General features: G+C 34.4%; 1 protein-coding gene across 5 annotated transcripts in view; it reads right to left on the reverse strand.

Annotated features, from left to right (window-relative positions):
- Window positions 1–5,312: 5,312 nt before the first annotated feature.
- DPP10 (dipeptidyl peptidase like 10) overlaps window positions 5,313–15,361 on the reverse strand; it is a gene marked incomplete at both ends in the record, with an annotated part of 1,271,390 nt that continues 1,261,341 nt past the window's right edge. For all 5 annotated transcript variants that reach the window (XM_084246025.1, XM_084246024.1, XM_084246023.1 and 2 more), the window contains 5 exons: window positions 5,313–5,447; window positions 7,022–7,095; window positions 11,791–11,863; window positions 12,058–12,116; window positions 12,369–12,468. In XM_084246025.1, coding sequence (XP_084102151.1) covers window positions 5,313–5,447; window positions 7,022–7,095; window positions 11,791–11,863; window positions 12,058–12,116; window positions 12,369–12,468 — 441 coding nt within the window. The remainder of the gene's footprint in view (window positions 5,448–7,021; window positions 7,096–11,790; window positions 11,864–12,057; window positions 12,117–12,368; window positions 12,469–15,361) is intronic.

The raw sequence follows: 15,361 nt of genomic DNA on the forward strand, positions 1-15,361 counted from the left end.
CCCGGTGGCCCAGCGGTTGAGCGCTGGGTTGCGAAGCTGCCCGCGGCCTCTGCGGCGCCGGTTCAATCCCTGGCTGCTCCCCGGCCGCCGGAGGAGGGTCCCACATGGTGCGCAGACCTCTCCTGCCGCCCGCTGCTCCCCTCAGCAGTGTACTTCAGTCCTTCTGCCTGCTCTGCTCCCCGCTCTGGCTCTCTCTCACCCTCCCGCGCTTCTGACTGTACCCAGTGCATGTATAAACAAACAAACAAAAAAAAATAAAACAAACAAATAAATAAATAAACATGCCTCTATTTAAAAAAAAAAGAAAAAAAAGAAAATAATACAATCTTGTCTCTCAGAATTAGTTAAGTGTAAGCTGTAAAAAGTATAGGTGTTAAAAAATGTGAGTTCCAAGCTATGGAAACAACCCAAATGCCCAAAAATGGATGACTAGATCAAGAAGATGTGGTATATATACACAACGGAATATTACTTAGCAATCAAAAAAGATAAACTCATGCAATTTACCCTAACATGGATGGAGTTGGAAGGGATCATGCTCAGCAAAATAAGCCAGAAAGAGAAAGAAAAATACCGGATGGTCTCACTCATAGTAGGAATTTAGAAAACCTAAATAAGGGACCAGGAAAAAGACTTATTGCAATAAAGTGAAAATCAAAATCAAAAATCAACAAGCAACTACAGACCAGACACACTAAAAGGGGAGTGGGGAGAGGAGAAGAGGGATTAGGGTCAGAAAAAGGGGGTGGGAATTATATGTGGAATATCCAAAATGAAAATGCAGACATTATGCAAAAATGAAAAATGATGTAAGAATTATATAAAATAAAATAATTCATAAAATGTGAGTTCCTTTTCTATAATATTAAGTGTGGAATTCTGTACTTTCACTCATGTTAAAGATTATTTAGTTAAAATGGTGCTAGTCTGATAGGAAAGGAAGTTCTGCAGTAATCAACAGAGCCATCTCTTGTAACAAAGCTGCTGTATCAAAAGTCAGTGATGCTTGTATTAGACTATTTTTAACTTAATTGGAAGTCTAAAATAAAGATGATCAAAATTGTACTTTGCTATGACTTGTTTCTTTTTTAATTCCTGTCTGCCTTGTCTTTGATGAGAGAAAGGGTTTGTGAATTCACAGACTCTCCTCCCCAAAATTGCTGAAATATCACAAAATGGAATAGAAGTGTTCATAGATCTGCTCACTGGTAAACAAATTCTATTGTGAATTTGTAGTAGAAAAGTGAGTCAGTGCAATTTTCCTAAGTCAAATTGCACACAGGATTGTGGATGCTAGCTGTGACTCTAAATGTTGCAATGTGCCTTTGGATTTGCAGTTTTGGAAGATGGTGAATTTTTTGTTTTCATGTTTACAATCTTAACATGCTTTAATCAACACGATGCTTTGAATGTCTCTTGGAATGATTTGGAATGCCTTTCACATAATGCTAGACCAAGGGAATTTATACGCAGTCATATATGCATGAGTTTTTCTGGATAATGGTTTCCATAGTCAGAAGTCATGGAACTCATATAGATCTTCAACAGAAAAAGAAAACCTATTTTAACATTATATATTCTCTTGACATTAGGGAAGCCATGTAACTTTAAACATGGCTACATTGATGGACTGGATTATCACTTTGAGAAGTATTGCTATAAAATCATTCTTAAAAATATCTGAAAGTCTATTTTTAGATATTCCAAATCCTTTCTCAGATACATGGGCTAAATAATTACCATAGAGTACAGTGGCTGAGAGCATAGGCTTCTAAGTGATCTGGAGATGAGTTTTAGGTTATTTACTCATAAGTACAAAAATTTGGACAAGTTGGATTCTTCTTTATGACTCAATTTTCTCATCTGTAGAATGGAAGTCAGAATAGTATTTGAATGTATGTGGAAAGATGCAATCTGATAATGAACATAGAACACTTAGCACACACTTGACACTTTAGGAAGACAAGCATTTTCAAACCTGAAAAGAAACAACTCATTTATTCTCATTTTATTTCTATCTACAATAGTCAGTGTTAAGCTCTTGTGGGTTTTGGCTAGAAAGTAGAACCTGAGTCAACAACTGGTGTATTTAGTTTGTTTTGGGAAGTGATTCTAAGGTACAGGAGTAGGAAACTGTGAACAGTGAAATGGGGAAGATGGAAATTGGATGCAATTGAGACCATGGGCCCTTCCTTCCAAGGACCATGTGAAATGTGAGGGAAAGGAAGTGAGCAGTTAGTCACTCTTCCTGTTTTCAGTGGAGCCATTAACACATCCTCATAATAGTATATAGATGATAAGTCTGTTCATTGTAGCACACAGTCAAGACAGAAATTGGAAGCTACAGAGCAGGGCTGAGGTGTCAGGTTTTATTTATGTAATGCTGGTTGTTGCAGCATGTGAAGATGGTCCAGGCATGTGAGGAAGGATGAAAGAGGTAATTCATATGTGATTCTTTATAGGAGTCATGTGCCTTAAGGGACCCTTGAGATTTGAAAGCAATTCAGTTCCAGGTACCTGTATTTCAAAATTCACCATTTGAGGACAATGTGTTTAAATGATTCTCTGTTTAGTAAAAACCAATGTGTAAGTTGACCCATACCAGTAGATCTACAATAGCATATGCAAGAACCTTAATGTTGATTTCTGTGCAAAAAATACAAAAAAAAAAAAACCCAAACCAAAAACCGCCACATACTCATGGTGAATTGAGATCAAGTCTTGTAAAGCATCCTCTTCCCTTAGTTCTCTAGGAAACTAAAACAGATCAGCCATCTCTTTAGTCCCTATGTTTTGAGTTAAAGACCTCAATGAAGGCAATTGAAGTGAAAAAACACTTTCCCTCTCGAAATAACTTCAAAAATTTACATGTTTATCTCTATGAATGATTTTATACTTCTTACCTCTTTTACTGTAGAATTTTAGTTTATCTTTTTTTTTTTTTTTCACTTTAAGGAGAAAATAACACTTGGAAAGCTTGCAAATGGAGTCCTAGGAAACTCTTAGAATGCATAAATACATATGAAGTAGTGTGTCTGTGGTTAAGGGTACAAGTATAAAGGAGGCAATCCAGCTACATAATCCTTTAAAAATAGGTGTCTGTGTTGGTGAGCACTACTTTTATCTACAATGGTCCAAATATTAAAACACGAAGAACCACAGAGAAGAAATTTCTCCACCCTTCTACTAAGCAATAGTCTTAATTTGAGAACTCTTTTAACCTTAAGGTGAAAGTGGGTTCCAGACAAATGTCTTTCATATTAGAAACTGTATTAAATTAATTGAAAAATCCATAAACACTGATGATAATAATAATAAAACAAGAGAGATGATGAACAGTAAAGGTAAATACTTTTTAAATGTTACTTAAATAAACATTCAATAAAACCACATCTTTCAGACAACATAATATTTGCATCATAAAAAACTCTAGTCATTGAAATTTAAAATATTGATTAAAAAGCTTCAGTTGGACTTCAAATCAACCTAAAAAGAAATTTTCATCTTAATAAAATAGGCAAACTTTCCTTTTAAACATTACAACTTATTTTTAATGTGTTTGCTATTTTTGAAAAAGACCTGAAATTTGTCTTTCAGAAAAGAAAGCCTTTCTCATTTTAAATTGAATCCAATGGAGCAGTGAAGGAACAATTCCAAATCATCCAGTAGAAAAGTAGATTACCCCCCAAAATGACTCATATGTTTCCAAATTCCCAGATTTTTGGATTGATCCTTTGACAAAAAGGGGGCTAGTAAGTAGTTTCATGAATTTTTAAGTTTCCTCCTGGTGTTCTGAAGTCATGATAATCCCGTCTGCCCTAAGAAATTTTTCAAAACCACAAAACACAGTTTACTGCCTACATTTATCAGAACTTCTAAGCTTGGTTACAGATCTTGAGACATCTTCTGGAAGGTCCCTCAAGTATAGTGAGAAGATACTCTTCATCTTTAGTCACCAAAGTCAATATTCTCATGACTTAAATTTGACTTTATGCAGTTCAAGTTAGCTCACTCACTACTGCAAGTCAACACAGCACAGGAATTTAGAATTTAATGCATGGAGTGACTTCAACTCAAATTAAATAGCAAACACTGCTGTTTGTGAACTTTTTGGCCAATGAATTAAAAAAATTTCATTTCTAATTCTCACCAGAATAATTTAAATTAATCAGTAACAAATGAATTGGGCAGGCACGGAATACTAAACAGGAACTAGCAAGTGAAATAAACCAGTTCTTCACTTTGACAATGAAAATGAGATGCATTGAGGGGTAGAAGTTAAGGGATCAAGTGTTCTTAAAAAAGCCTTTTCCACCAAAAGAGCAAAATAGCACTCAGTGGCATTGCATTGTTAACAAAATTTCTTTATCAGAAACTATAATTTAATATTTAAGTATCTAATTTACATGTGACAAGGTATCATATTCAAAAAATTAAATTGCAACTAGAAAACTATTAACCACTAAAAACAATACCAAACACAACCCAATCATTGTAGGAAAGCAATAGCTAGAATTTGAATTGGAAAAAAAATGTTTCTTCACATTTGGCTCATTAAACAAAGCATCCATTATAGCCTGCAAAAGAGTTTCTCTTCTAATTCATTAAAATTTTAACTTTTGTAGCATGAGTAACATGTAAGATAGATTTATTGATTGTATATGCACACTTGTGTATATCTATTGTGAGCCATACACTTGTGTGTTGATTTAAAGATACTGTGTCTACTGATAACTGGCTGGACTTTGGAAGGTGCTGAAATCCATATTTCTACATGACCCATTAATAATGTCTTTTTATAAACAAATTACATAAAATACTCTGTTTTTATTAACTGAATACTTCTTAAGCATAATAAGACAATGAGGAATTGCACTTATTGTAAAGGTACAGTAAAGTGTTAGATTGCAGCTCAGCCATCAAAGATCAGGGATTGTAGTACTGATAAGTTGTGCATTATATGCAAAGATGATGGTGGCCATTTAAATTAAAATGAAAGCAACTAGTTACAGAACAAATAGGGAGATAACAGAAGAAAACATGCACTACTTCTACTTTAATGCAAAACTAATTTCTGCCAGGAAACCAACCCTTGACCTTCCTTACACAAAGAAACAGGTTCTGCACCCTAGGCATCGCAGTAGATTTGGACTTCTGTATTCAAATTCTAGTTCATTGTCTCTGAGTGTGCTGTTCCAATGTCATCTCCTTAAGCTGCCCTCGAAATTCTGGAGCATCTACAATATTACAGTCTCTTGGTTCGGTTTCATTGAGCCTCAATATCCCCTTCAGTTCTATATAAATAGGGTCCATTATTCATCTTCTTCTGGTTCCTGTGGTAACACCGGTATGTCTTCCTTTAAACAATCACTGAAGAATCTGAGGATTGTGCTGTAGAGATGGTACTTGCTCTTCTCAGATACGTTGTAACCTTCATCTGGGTAGACCTAAGATAGAGAGGTCAGGAGATTTTAAGTTACTAAAGGAGTACTTGACTCTCAGGATGCATTCTTTTTACCCCAATTACACAGGAAGTAAGAAAATAATAGCTAACCGAAAGCTCATCCAATTCAACTCGGAGTTCTTCATGCCAAATTTGTCTTTCCCATTATAATCATATTCAATATTTGAGACAAAGCACTTTTTTTATTTAAATGAGATGTGTTGACTGAAAAAACAGGAGATTTCCATGTTTATCTTGACCACAAGGACATTCCTATTCCCTCTGCTTGACTAAACTTTAGACAGTTTCTTCCTAACTACAAGCTCTGAGCATTTACTTTAGAAAATTTGCAAATGTAAATTATTTTTTCTGCCCCTTTATGATGTATGTAAATCTTCTTACAGACTCTTGCCAGTTTTACAACTCAGGAAATGTTTTTCCCATGGACTTGGGTACCATTCCTCTGATTGTGAACACTGAAGGAGACAGCACCCCTATCTCCCAGTCTCTATAAAGAGATAGGAATTGTAAAATTGCCTTCTGCATAAAGATACAAGAAAGTTTCCTTTTTTTTTTGGTAAGACCAATTACCAAACACAGGTAACCTATGATTCCCTGCACCTTGGCCATTATAAACCATTCCAGCTCTTTATTTCAACAGACTTAAGTTCAGTCTCACATATTATAATAGTCTTGACTAAAACATCCTTATTTGTTTAAACTTATTTGGTACCATTTTTACACTGGCAATATGCTTTCCAATATAAATGATTAGTGATTTATCTAAAATACAAAAATAAATATTTTCAGATCAGTTCTTAGAGGGAAAGGTTTTAAATGGTGCTCTGTCTGACCTCTAAGCAAAATTTCAGACTTCACATTGTTCACAGAAAGAGCCACCCTCTGCTTATCTCTACATTTCATATTTCATCATCTAATACTGGCCCTAGTATTTTAGATATGCAGAGTTCCTATGGATTCTTCAAAACACTGAGCAATTAAAATGACGTGTTTCTCTTCTATGACTCTTCCCTCAGTCCGAAAGTTCTGTGATGGTATAAAGTGCATCCTGTTGGCCCCTTGTGACATGGGGACCACAGGAAAGTAAGTATCGATAAATATTTATCAGACATGGCTGAATACTAAAAGTAAGTGATGTTATGTTCTCCTTTTCTAAAAATTTTTTGAGGAAAATGTATTTCCTCAAAACACATTTTATTCTACTTTTTACAATCAGAGTGATAAGAAGGGACAGAAAGAGAAAAGGACAAGAAATGAAATAGGAACTTTAAAAATAATTCATTATCAGTGATAGGACTAAAAGCCTGAGGAGATGTTTTTGAAACAGTGCATGGGATTCACTTGTAAAGCCTGAGTTGATCCATGTTCTTGGTATAATTGTAAAAAAAAAAAAAAAGGAACCTAAAATCTTGGTAACTAAAAAAAAAAACAAAACAAAACAAAACAGTAAAGTAAGCATTAGTTGTGTGGGGGATAGACTAGTGCAGAAATTGTGTTCTATCTATATTCCCAATGAAAAACCAGTGTAGGAAAGCAATTCTGAAAAAGGTGACTTACCTGCATAGTATAATTCACGCCAGCTTTTATTAGGTGTTTGATTAATTCTGCTGAATGCTGGAAATGAACTTTTGCTGCAAGAAATTAAATTATGATATTTGAAGGAAATACATTTTAGGATCAGAGACTATTCATATTAGCCTTTATCAGAGGGATTATTTTATTTAACATACACTACACACTTAAAGGACTGATACCTGGTTTTAAGTAGGAAGTCAGTAGATACAAAGTTAATAAAACTTCAATTGTCATAATATAAAGAAATAAACTGAAAGGAGAAAGACAAATACCAGATGATTTTACTTATGTGAAATGTAGAGAAACAAAACAAAGGAACTGACAAAATTAAACTAAAAACCAAATCCTATAGATATGACTGCAATTGAGGCTACTAGAGAGGGAGGGTGGGCAGGGTGAGAAAAAAGGGGGGCCTATATACTTTGGTAAAAGACTGTGGGTGTTTGGGTGATGAATAGGTATGACCTATTCCCCTAAATCATATACAGTGCAGTAAACCAATGTTAGCCTCAATTTGAAAAAAGAAAAAAAAAAAAGAAATGGAAATAGGAGCTACTACCAAATCTTACTTATTGTACAGGATGGCATTTACTTTACTGACTACTATTCATTATATCTAATTGCTCACATATTTCATACCATGATCACAATTTTAACATAGAAAATGCCTGTCTGATTAGTAATACAGGAATGCAGCTTTCTATTCCTTTCTGAAGATTACCAGAGCCCAGTGTCAAATACTGGCATTCTATTTTATATTTAATTAGAAAAGAATATTCCATTTTGAGAGAATATAACACATCTCATTTTTCAAGGGCTAAATATTTAATGTGGATCATACTGGTTACTCCAGTTTCCTTCTAGTTTTCTTCTGCCTGAAACTAAGTCTCAAAAATCTGAAATAAGCAGCACAGAAAACCAGAGCTGAATAGCAGCATTGGCCTTAAATAGCAATGAAGACCTGGGAAAATCACTGTATAGTACTTTGCTCATATAACGGCTGGGTTATTCATTCCTATACTATATACATCTTCAAATTTCTGTAAATAATTTTTAGGCTACATTTAAAACTACTTTTGTAAAGCTGTGGTAGTCTTGTCAATAGTTCAAACTTATCTATTGCTCTAATTGTACTTAATTCTAATCAACCTCACTACATAGCAGATAATAATTGATGCCATTAATACAAAAGGATCTATGCACCCCATGTGCAGTGCAGCATTATTTACATGGCCAAGATGTGAAAACAAACTTAGTTCTCATCAGCAGAGGAATGGGTAAATAAGATGTGATATATACACACAATGAAGACTACAGAACAATCAGACATATTATGCATTGTCATTTGTAACAACATAGGCGAACTTTGAGAAAATTATGTGAAGAAATAAGTCAGAGGAAAAAACAAATGCCATGTGCTTTTGACTCATGGATGATAAAGAAATAAAACAAACAAAACGTAACAGAAACAAACTCTGATTGTGACAACAGAATGGTGCTTACCAGAGGGGTAGAAGAAGAAAGTGGGGTGGTAAGTAAAACGAGTAAAGGAGGTCAATTTTATGATGGTGCATGGAATTATACTTCTGGTGTTGATCAAGTGTAATATACACAGATGTCAAATATGGAACTATATAGGTGAACCTTATTTAATTTTATAAAACAGTGTTACTGCAATTAAAAAAAAACTACTTTTAAATTAATACAAACATTTCAAAATTTAATTCTAAGTTACCATTTGAAACTTTTGAAAATATACCCAAGGTATTTTTCAACATCTTTCTATTGTACTTAAATGGAAAATTGTTGTATCATCTCCAATAATTTTACAAATTGCTCTGTAAATGTCACCTACTAGAAATTCTAATAAATCGGAGCAATGACTGAGGAAAAATAATTTCTTATATAGCGCATTTTGTATAGTGTAGGACTACACTGTAAAGTGATTTCATCATTTCTCTGCATTTGTCCCTTTCCTAAAACTAAATAGAGGTGTCAAAGGTCTTATTGGCTGAGTAAACTGATTAGCTGTAATTTTTGATGATAACATTAACAGAGTTAGTATTAAATACAGTTGACTGGTGTCACTATATTTATAATAATGCACTAGGCCGGGGTGTGTGTGTGTGTGTATGTGTGTGCACACCAGCATGTAAATATATTCCTTTGATGTCACCTGAGCTGAAAATCTGCTCATATTTTATCAGGCAGGTGAAGCACTAGGTCCATGACTGAGTCAAATAGGAGCAACAGAATTTACCTTACTAACTGCAATGTATTGACAGAGAAATTCAATTAGCAATATTATATTTGAGGGTGAAGACTTATTTTAAATAATTTAGCTTTGAATATAATATAATCCCATAAATGAGGCTTCAGAATAAGAGCCATGATGTCAGATTCAAATTCTCTTTCAACAAATTGGTGGTTATATAATTTTTGGCAAGTTATGTGAAAACCATAATATTTATCTTTTCAGTCTGTTAAATTAAAAGCAAAATAATACCTACTATACATTATTTTTATGAAAAACAGATAACATATTAAAAGCTTTTGGCACACTTGTTGACAGTCACTACTCAATACTTGTTATTTGCCATTAATATTAATGTTTGGGATCCTAATACCTTAGAACAAAATTCTAATGTCTTTCAAAGGGTCTCTGCTATTCTTTATCATGTTTCACCCAAGGTTGGTATGGTATCACCTGCTTTTTAAAACTTTATAACAAATTTTCAGAAAAACTGCAAAGATATTACAAAGCATTTCTACATGTATCTTTCCTAGTTTTCCCTATAGTCAACATCTTGCAGTAGTATTACACATTTGTTGCAAGTCAATAACCTTTATTTCATCTTTAAATATCATTTTATTATGAAAGAGAGACATCATAATTATTTACATGATGGAAGATTTCTGAAAACAGCAGAATGGACAACTTCAATAGTTGTTCAGTAATGACACTTCACAAGTGGCTTATTTCAATCTGCATACTTTTCAATGTCATCACCTCCTCAAAATAAAAAATGATCTTTGTAGAGAACTACTTCGCTCTCTGTATGCAGGTACCTGCCAACCTCATTTCCAATTTCTACATAAACTGGTTGAATTTCTCCATCCTTTCCTTTGAAGCCCAATCCAACAGCTACTACTGTTGCTTGCAATATATTTATTGGAGATTTTTCTGGAAGCATAATGCCTTTTGGGTTGTAGTCTCAGTTGTCTTCCTTTCAACTAATGTTAGGTAATGAGGGGAAGGAACTCCCTAAGTGCCTGTCCTGTGATGACTCTGCTCTTGCACCAGGGCTAGTTTCGTGGCGGTATGGACTTTGCTCTGTGTCACAGCCTAAAGGAATCTAGGAAACATATATCCATAACCTCTTTGTTCTTTGTTTTTGATGACTTTGCCAGTTCTAAGGGGCCCCTGTCAGACATGTGATGCATGTTCCACCTTTGGGATTATCTGATGTTTTTCTGATCGTTAGACCAGGGTTATGGGTTTTGGGAACAAGATGATAAAGACAGAATGCTGTTTTTGGAAAATCATGCCAAGGTGCGTAATATCAGTGTGACTTGTCACTATTGATGTTAACCCTGATCACCTGGCTGAGGTGTTGTTTGTCAGCTTTCTCTGTTGTAAATTACACTTTCTCCCTTTTTTCATACAGGGCTCTTGAAGCAAATGACTTAGTGCAACCCACTTTAGAAGGGGAGAGATGGGAGGAGAGTTAAGCTTTGCCTCCCTGCAGGAGGGTATAGACATAAATTATCTTGAAATCTACCAAAGAAAAATGTATTCCTTCCCCACCAACTTGTTTAACTATATGTCAGTATTGATCTGAGCTCTAATTTAACAATGGCCTTACATGCTTGAAAGTTAAATTAGAGCTGGTATAATCTTTGATATTTGAACTTTTTAAGGGTACTCTTTGTAAAATGAGATTAAAAAAAACTGAGGTAGGGCAGGGTGGAGCAACAAAAACTAGTCAAGACTTAAGAAATATTGATTCAATGCTTTGACTTTCTGCTCACTTGCCAGGTAGCCTTGGATAAATCAGTTTTCTCCTTGAAATTGATTTTTCTCATCTGTGAATGGGGCTATAAATACTCAGCCCTCTGTTGTAAAGTATAACATAGAATAATAAAAAAATATGAATTCTTTGAGCCCTAAATGCTTACAGTGGTTGTAAAATGATGTTATTTACTACTAGAAATATCATTCACATCAATCTTCAATGTTTGAAGTAATGAGAAAATGAGAGGTGATATAAAAAAGTATTTTTTAAAAGTTTTTGTTTTAATGTCAGGTATCATCAGAATGTCAATGCAGTGCCTGTACCATTTTGGTATCCTGCAGTTTTCCAGATTAGTTTCCATTTGAGGCATGCTGGATAACACCATAGTGGTACTCACTAGCTACATGGTTACACTTAAATTAATTTAAATAAAATAGTAAAATAAAAAATCAGTCCTCAGTCATATTAAATATATTTCAAGGGTCTAAGAACCATGTGTGGTACAGATATAAAATATTTCCGCTATTCCAAAAAGTTTCATTGGATAGCGCAGCTATTGAGGATAATTGTCTCCTTTATTCCTAATCCCATCCCTAACATGTGTCATATACTTTGTGCCACTGCCCTCTGGTCTCTTCTTCAGGATTACAGGATTCCGTGGACGCAAGTCTTTAGATGTACCCCTTTGTTCAAGCACAGACCCTATCAATCAGTAGCAACAAATATTATACTCACTGTCGGCAGTTCCATGAATTATTAATATATTTTCTTCTTTTAAGCCATGAATATTATGTAGCACACTGGATGCCTATAAAGGAAAACATAAACATTTATTTATATATGTGTGTACATGTGTAAGTATATAAACACATATGTGTGTGTGTGTGTGTATATATATATATATATATATATATATATATATGCACACATCTGTATTTGCCCTTTTCCTAAAATTTTTGAAGAAAAATCCATAGCTCCTTTCACTATTTTTAAGTTGGTTACCTGGTATGTGCTTTCTTCTTTAGATGGTATACCAAGGTATCTTTCAGAGAAAGCTGAGGCTGTGTGCAAGAAAACAGAAGTTTGAGAATAAAATAAAAATCATTTGACTAGCATATTTCATTATTTAATTTCTACATTTCACACTTCATTGTCATGCTCCAATAAAACTGATTGATTCAGGGAGATGACAAACAGCTGCAAATATCTCTGATAATACATGATGAAAGAGTTCAGTTGAGCTTCTCTGCACTGGGATTTTCTTTTCTACAAATCAATATGTTGTAAGAGGTCAACCTGGAAGAAGTACTCACCATATAGTTTCAAGTCTGTAATGGGTGCAATAACTGTTCCACATTTAAAAAACTTTTCATCTGATTTTAATATCATTGATGCAACATAGCCACCATAACCCTGGCAAAATAAAAAAAGTCATGACAGTCATTCCTGGAGATATTTCTGGTTTGTCATCACTGTGTGTATAATACATAATTAATGACTATAATACTATATATTATATATGCACTATAATGTTCCGGGCTTGAGAAAAGAATTCACTAATCAATTTCCACATGAAATTTTTGAAAAGTTATTTCAATTTTTGTATAAGAGAACGTTTTAATAATCTTAGATACAATACAAAGTTAATTATATTACCATGTGTCATTGTGTTAAGTATTTTGATTTCACACTATACATCTAGAAGCTTCTTCAAATAATTTGAAGTTAGGGAAACAGAGCATTTGAACATTCTTTTATTTGCTGATAAAAAGAATATGTACATATATATATATAAGTATATACATATACACACATATGTACGTATTTCATCACAAATACAGATTTTGATTTAAATTCCACACAAACCTTACTAGAAGGAAATGGGATACAATTAATGATGTTGCTAGTAACCAGAGTTAGGTTATTATTTATATTTAATTTTTAAATATCTTCTTGTAATTTTTTTTAACTAATTCAATTACAAATACTTTAAAAATAAATCAAGGTGTCCAGTTACCTTTTGTCACCTATAGTCTGACTAGAAAAGTGCCAGAGGAGATTTTAACAGTTGTTATGTTATACTAGGCTAAAGAAATAACCTACTGAGTTATCTATCCATCTGAGAAATTAATTTTAATTGTGCTCTTGGCAATGTTCTTCATCTTATTTGACATCAGAATAGCATGGGAGGTATTGTAAAAAGGTTAACAAGGTCTTAGTCCCAGAAATTTTGATGCAATGGGTTCATGATCTACTTCTGAAAGATTTTCAGATGATTCTAGTAAGTTTTGGTGCTATAGGGATCTGATATTCTTAGTTGAGATGAGAACTACAGAATTTTGGTTATGTTTCTTTGAGAGCATCATTTAAAAATTTATATTTGAAGGACCAAAATGTACTTGGACATTATTGAAGTGGTTGAGATGTGTGAAGAATGTCAGAATACATCATCTGAAAATGTGCCACTTAGGTATAGTGATTATTTGAGCTACGGGCTCTTGTAAACCTGCAAATACAGGGAGAAGTTTTCTCTGATTCCCCTTCTCTTTCTAAAGACAGATCCTCCAAAAGGAACTCAATTGTCATAAGTCACCCCCCCCCCGGAGTTTCATTCCCAAGAAAGTTTGACGATTATTTTAACAGTCTAATCTCCATTAAAAGGGGAGATTTTTCAGGTTCTCTGCTCCAACTAATTAAGGGTGGAGCTGAGTGGAGAGGAGACATAGAAAAAGGCTTAAAGGAGGCACATAAGGCAGACTTGCAAAGAAGTCCTGCTTGCGTCCCAGCCTTGGACCTTCACCATGGACTTCACTTGCGGAACATTGGAAGGAGACACGTAGAGAGTCAAGACATGCAGAGATACTTGGAAGAGAAGTGTGTGAGGAGCCTGTGGGGAAGCTGACAATAGCAGCTGTTACCTTGATTTATACTCTGATTTTTGTTCCTTTTCATCCCAAACTTGCCTGACCCCTTCTACCCCTGTCCTATGGTTCCTGACCAGAAAGGTACCTTAGACTCACGGCAAGTTTTTGCGTCTCAGCTGCCCTACCTTGGGCCAACACTGTTTGGCTGGGGATGGGTAACTTTGGGTGTTTTATTGGAAATTATTATCTTTTCTCTCTCTCTCTCTATGCACATTATCCTATTAAAGTTCTTTCACACTAAGAGTATACTTTGTCTTATGCGGTGGGTGGCAGAACCATTTAGGGCATGCAAGTATGGGAGTCCTGGGGTTCCCCTCCTTCTGCACACTAGTATTATCACAGAAAAGGAGACTAAAGGTCAATTCCTCACCCAGACAAACTCTGTCACAAACTATTATATCTCCCATCTGTTGTTTTCAAGGACCAAACAATCCTTCTAAAAATAATCTACCCTTCCTAAATGGCTTACTTCCTCTCTTCATTTTCCTATTAAGATGGCATTAAGTCTGAATTCTAAGTCACCTCAGAGAACTGCTCATTTTCTACTGTGAATGTGGTATACATGTCAATAAACTCTTTTTGGTTTTTCTCTTGATCATCTGTGTTTTATTACAAGGGTCTCAGACAAAAGCACAAAATGGTAGAGGGAAAACTGTTTTTTGTCCCTACATATGTCAATCATGTTCTGCAATAGTTAGCTACTGCCATGAGCATGAGGGAAGCTTCTCCAACAATTAATTGAGAGAAATGAAATTACCTTTATAGAATTAAACCACCACAGATTATCTTTGCTCAGTCTCTTTGAGTGATATGGAAGTAGTCTTAGGTCAGCAAAATCTGAAAGTTATAGGCTTAAAAATATTAAAAATTCTAAAGAAAGAAGAGAGGGAAGAAAAAGAATTTTCTTCCACCTCTGACTTCCTGACTGTGACACCCTGTAATAAAAGCATATTAAAAAGAGAAAAGTCAACGGGAAATTTAACGACATGTATATCAAACATACTATGGGAGATACACAAGGAACCAAGTAAATTCCTGATATGGTCTTAACCAGCCCCTTAAATAGCATCTTTAGCTAAAGATAAAAGAAATATGTTGGGAAATCGGAGAGTACAGTTATGAGAGGTTACCAGGAAAACAAAGGTAAAAAGCGTTGTTTTTGTCAGTCAGATTTTCCCTCCTGTCTTGTCTTTGCTAAGGTTTTTTTTTATTTTTTTATTTTTATTTTTTGTGAGTCAGAGTCTTTCTTCCTGCTAAGAAAGGGAGACATAAAAGATAATCTCCTTTATAAATGTAAATGTCTCTTGAGAAAGGTTAACTTTCACTCCATTTTCAATGCTTCTTCTGTGTCTGCTTTTCTTAAATTATTCAGCTCAAAATAA

Source organism: Talpa europaea, assembly GCF_964194135.1.
Source record: "Talpa europaea genome assembly, chromosome: 1".
NCBI lineage: Eukaryota > Metazoa > Chordata > Mammalia > Eulipotyphla > Talpidae > Talpa > Talpa europaea.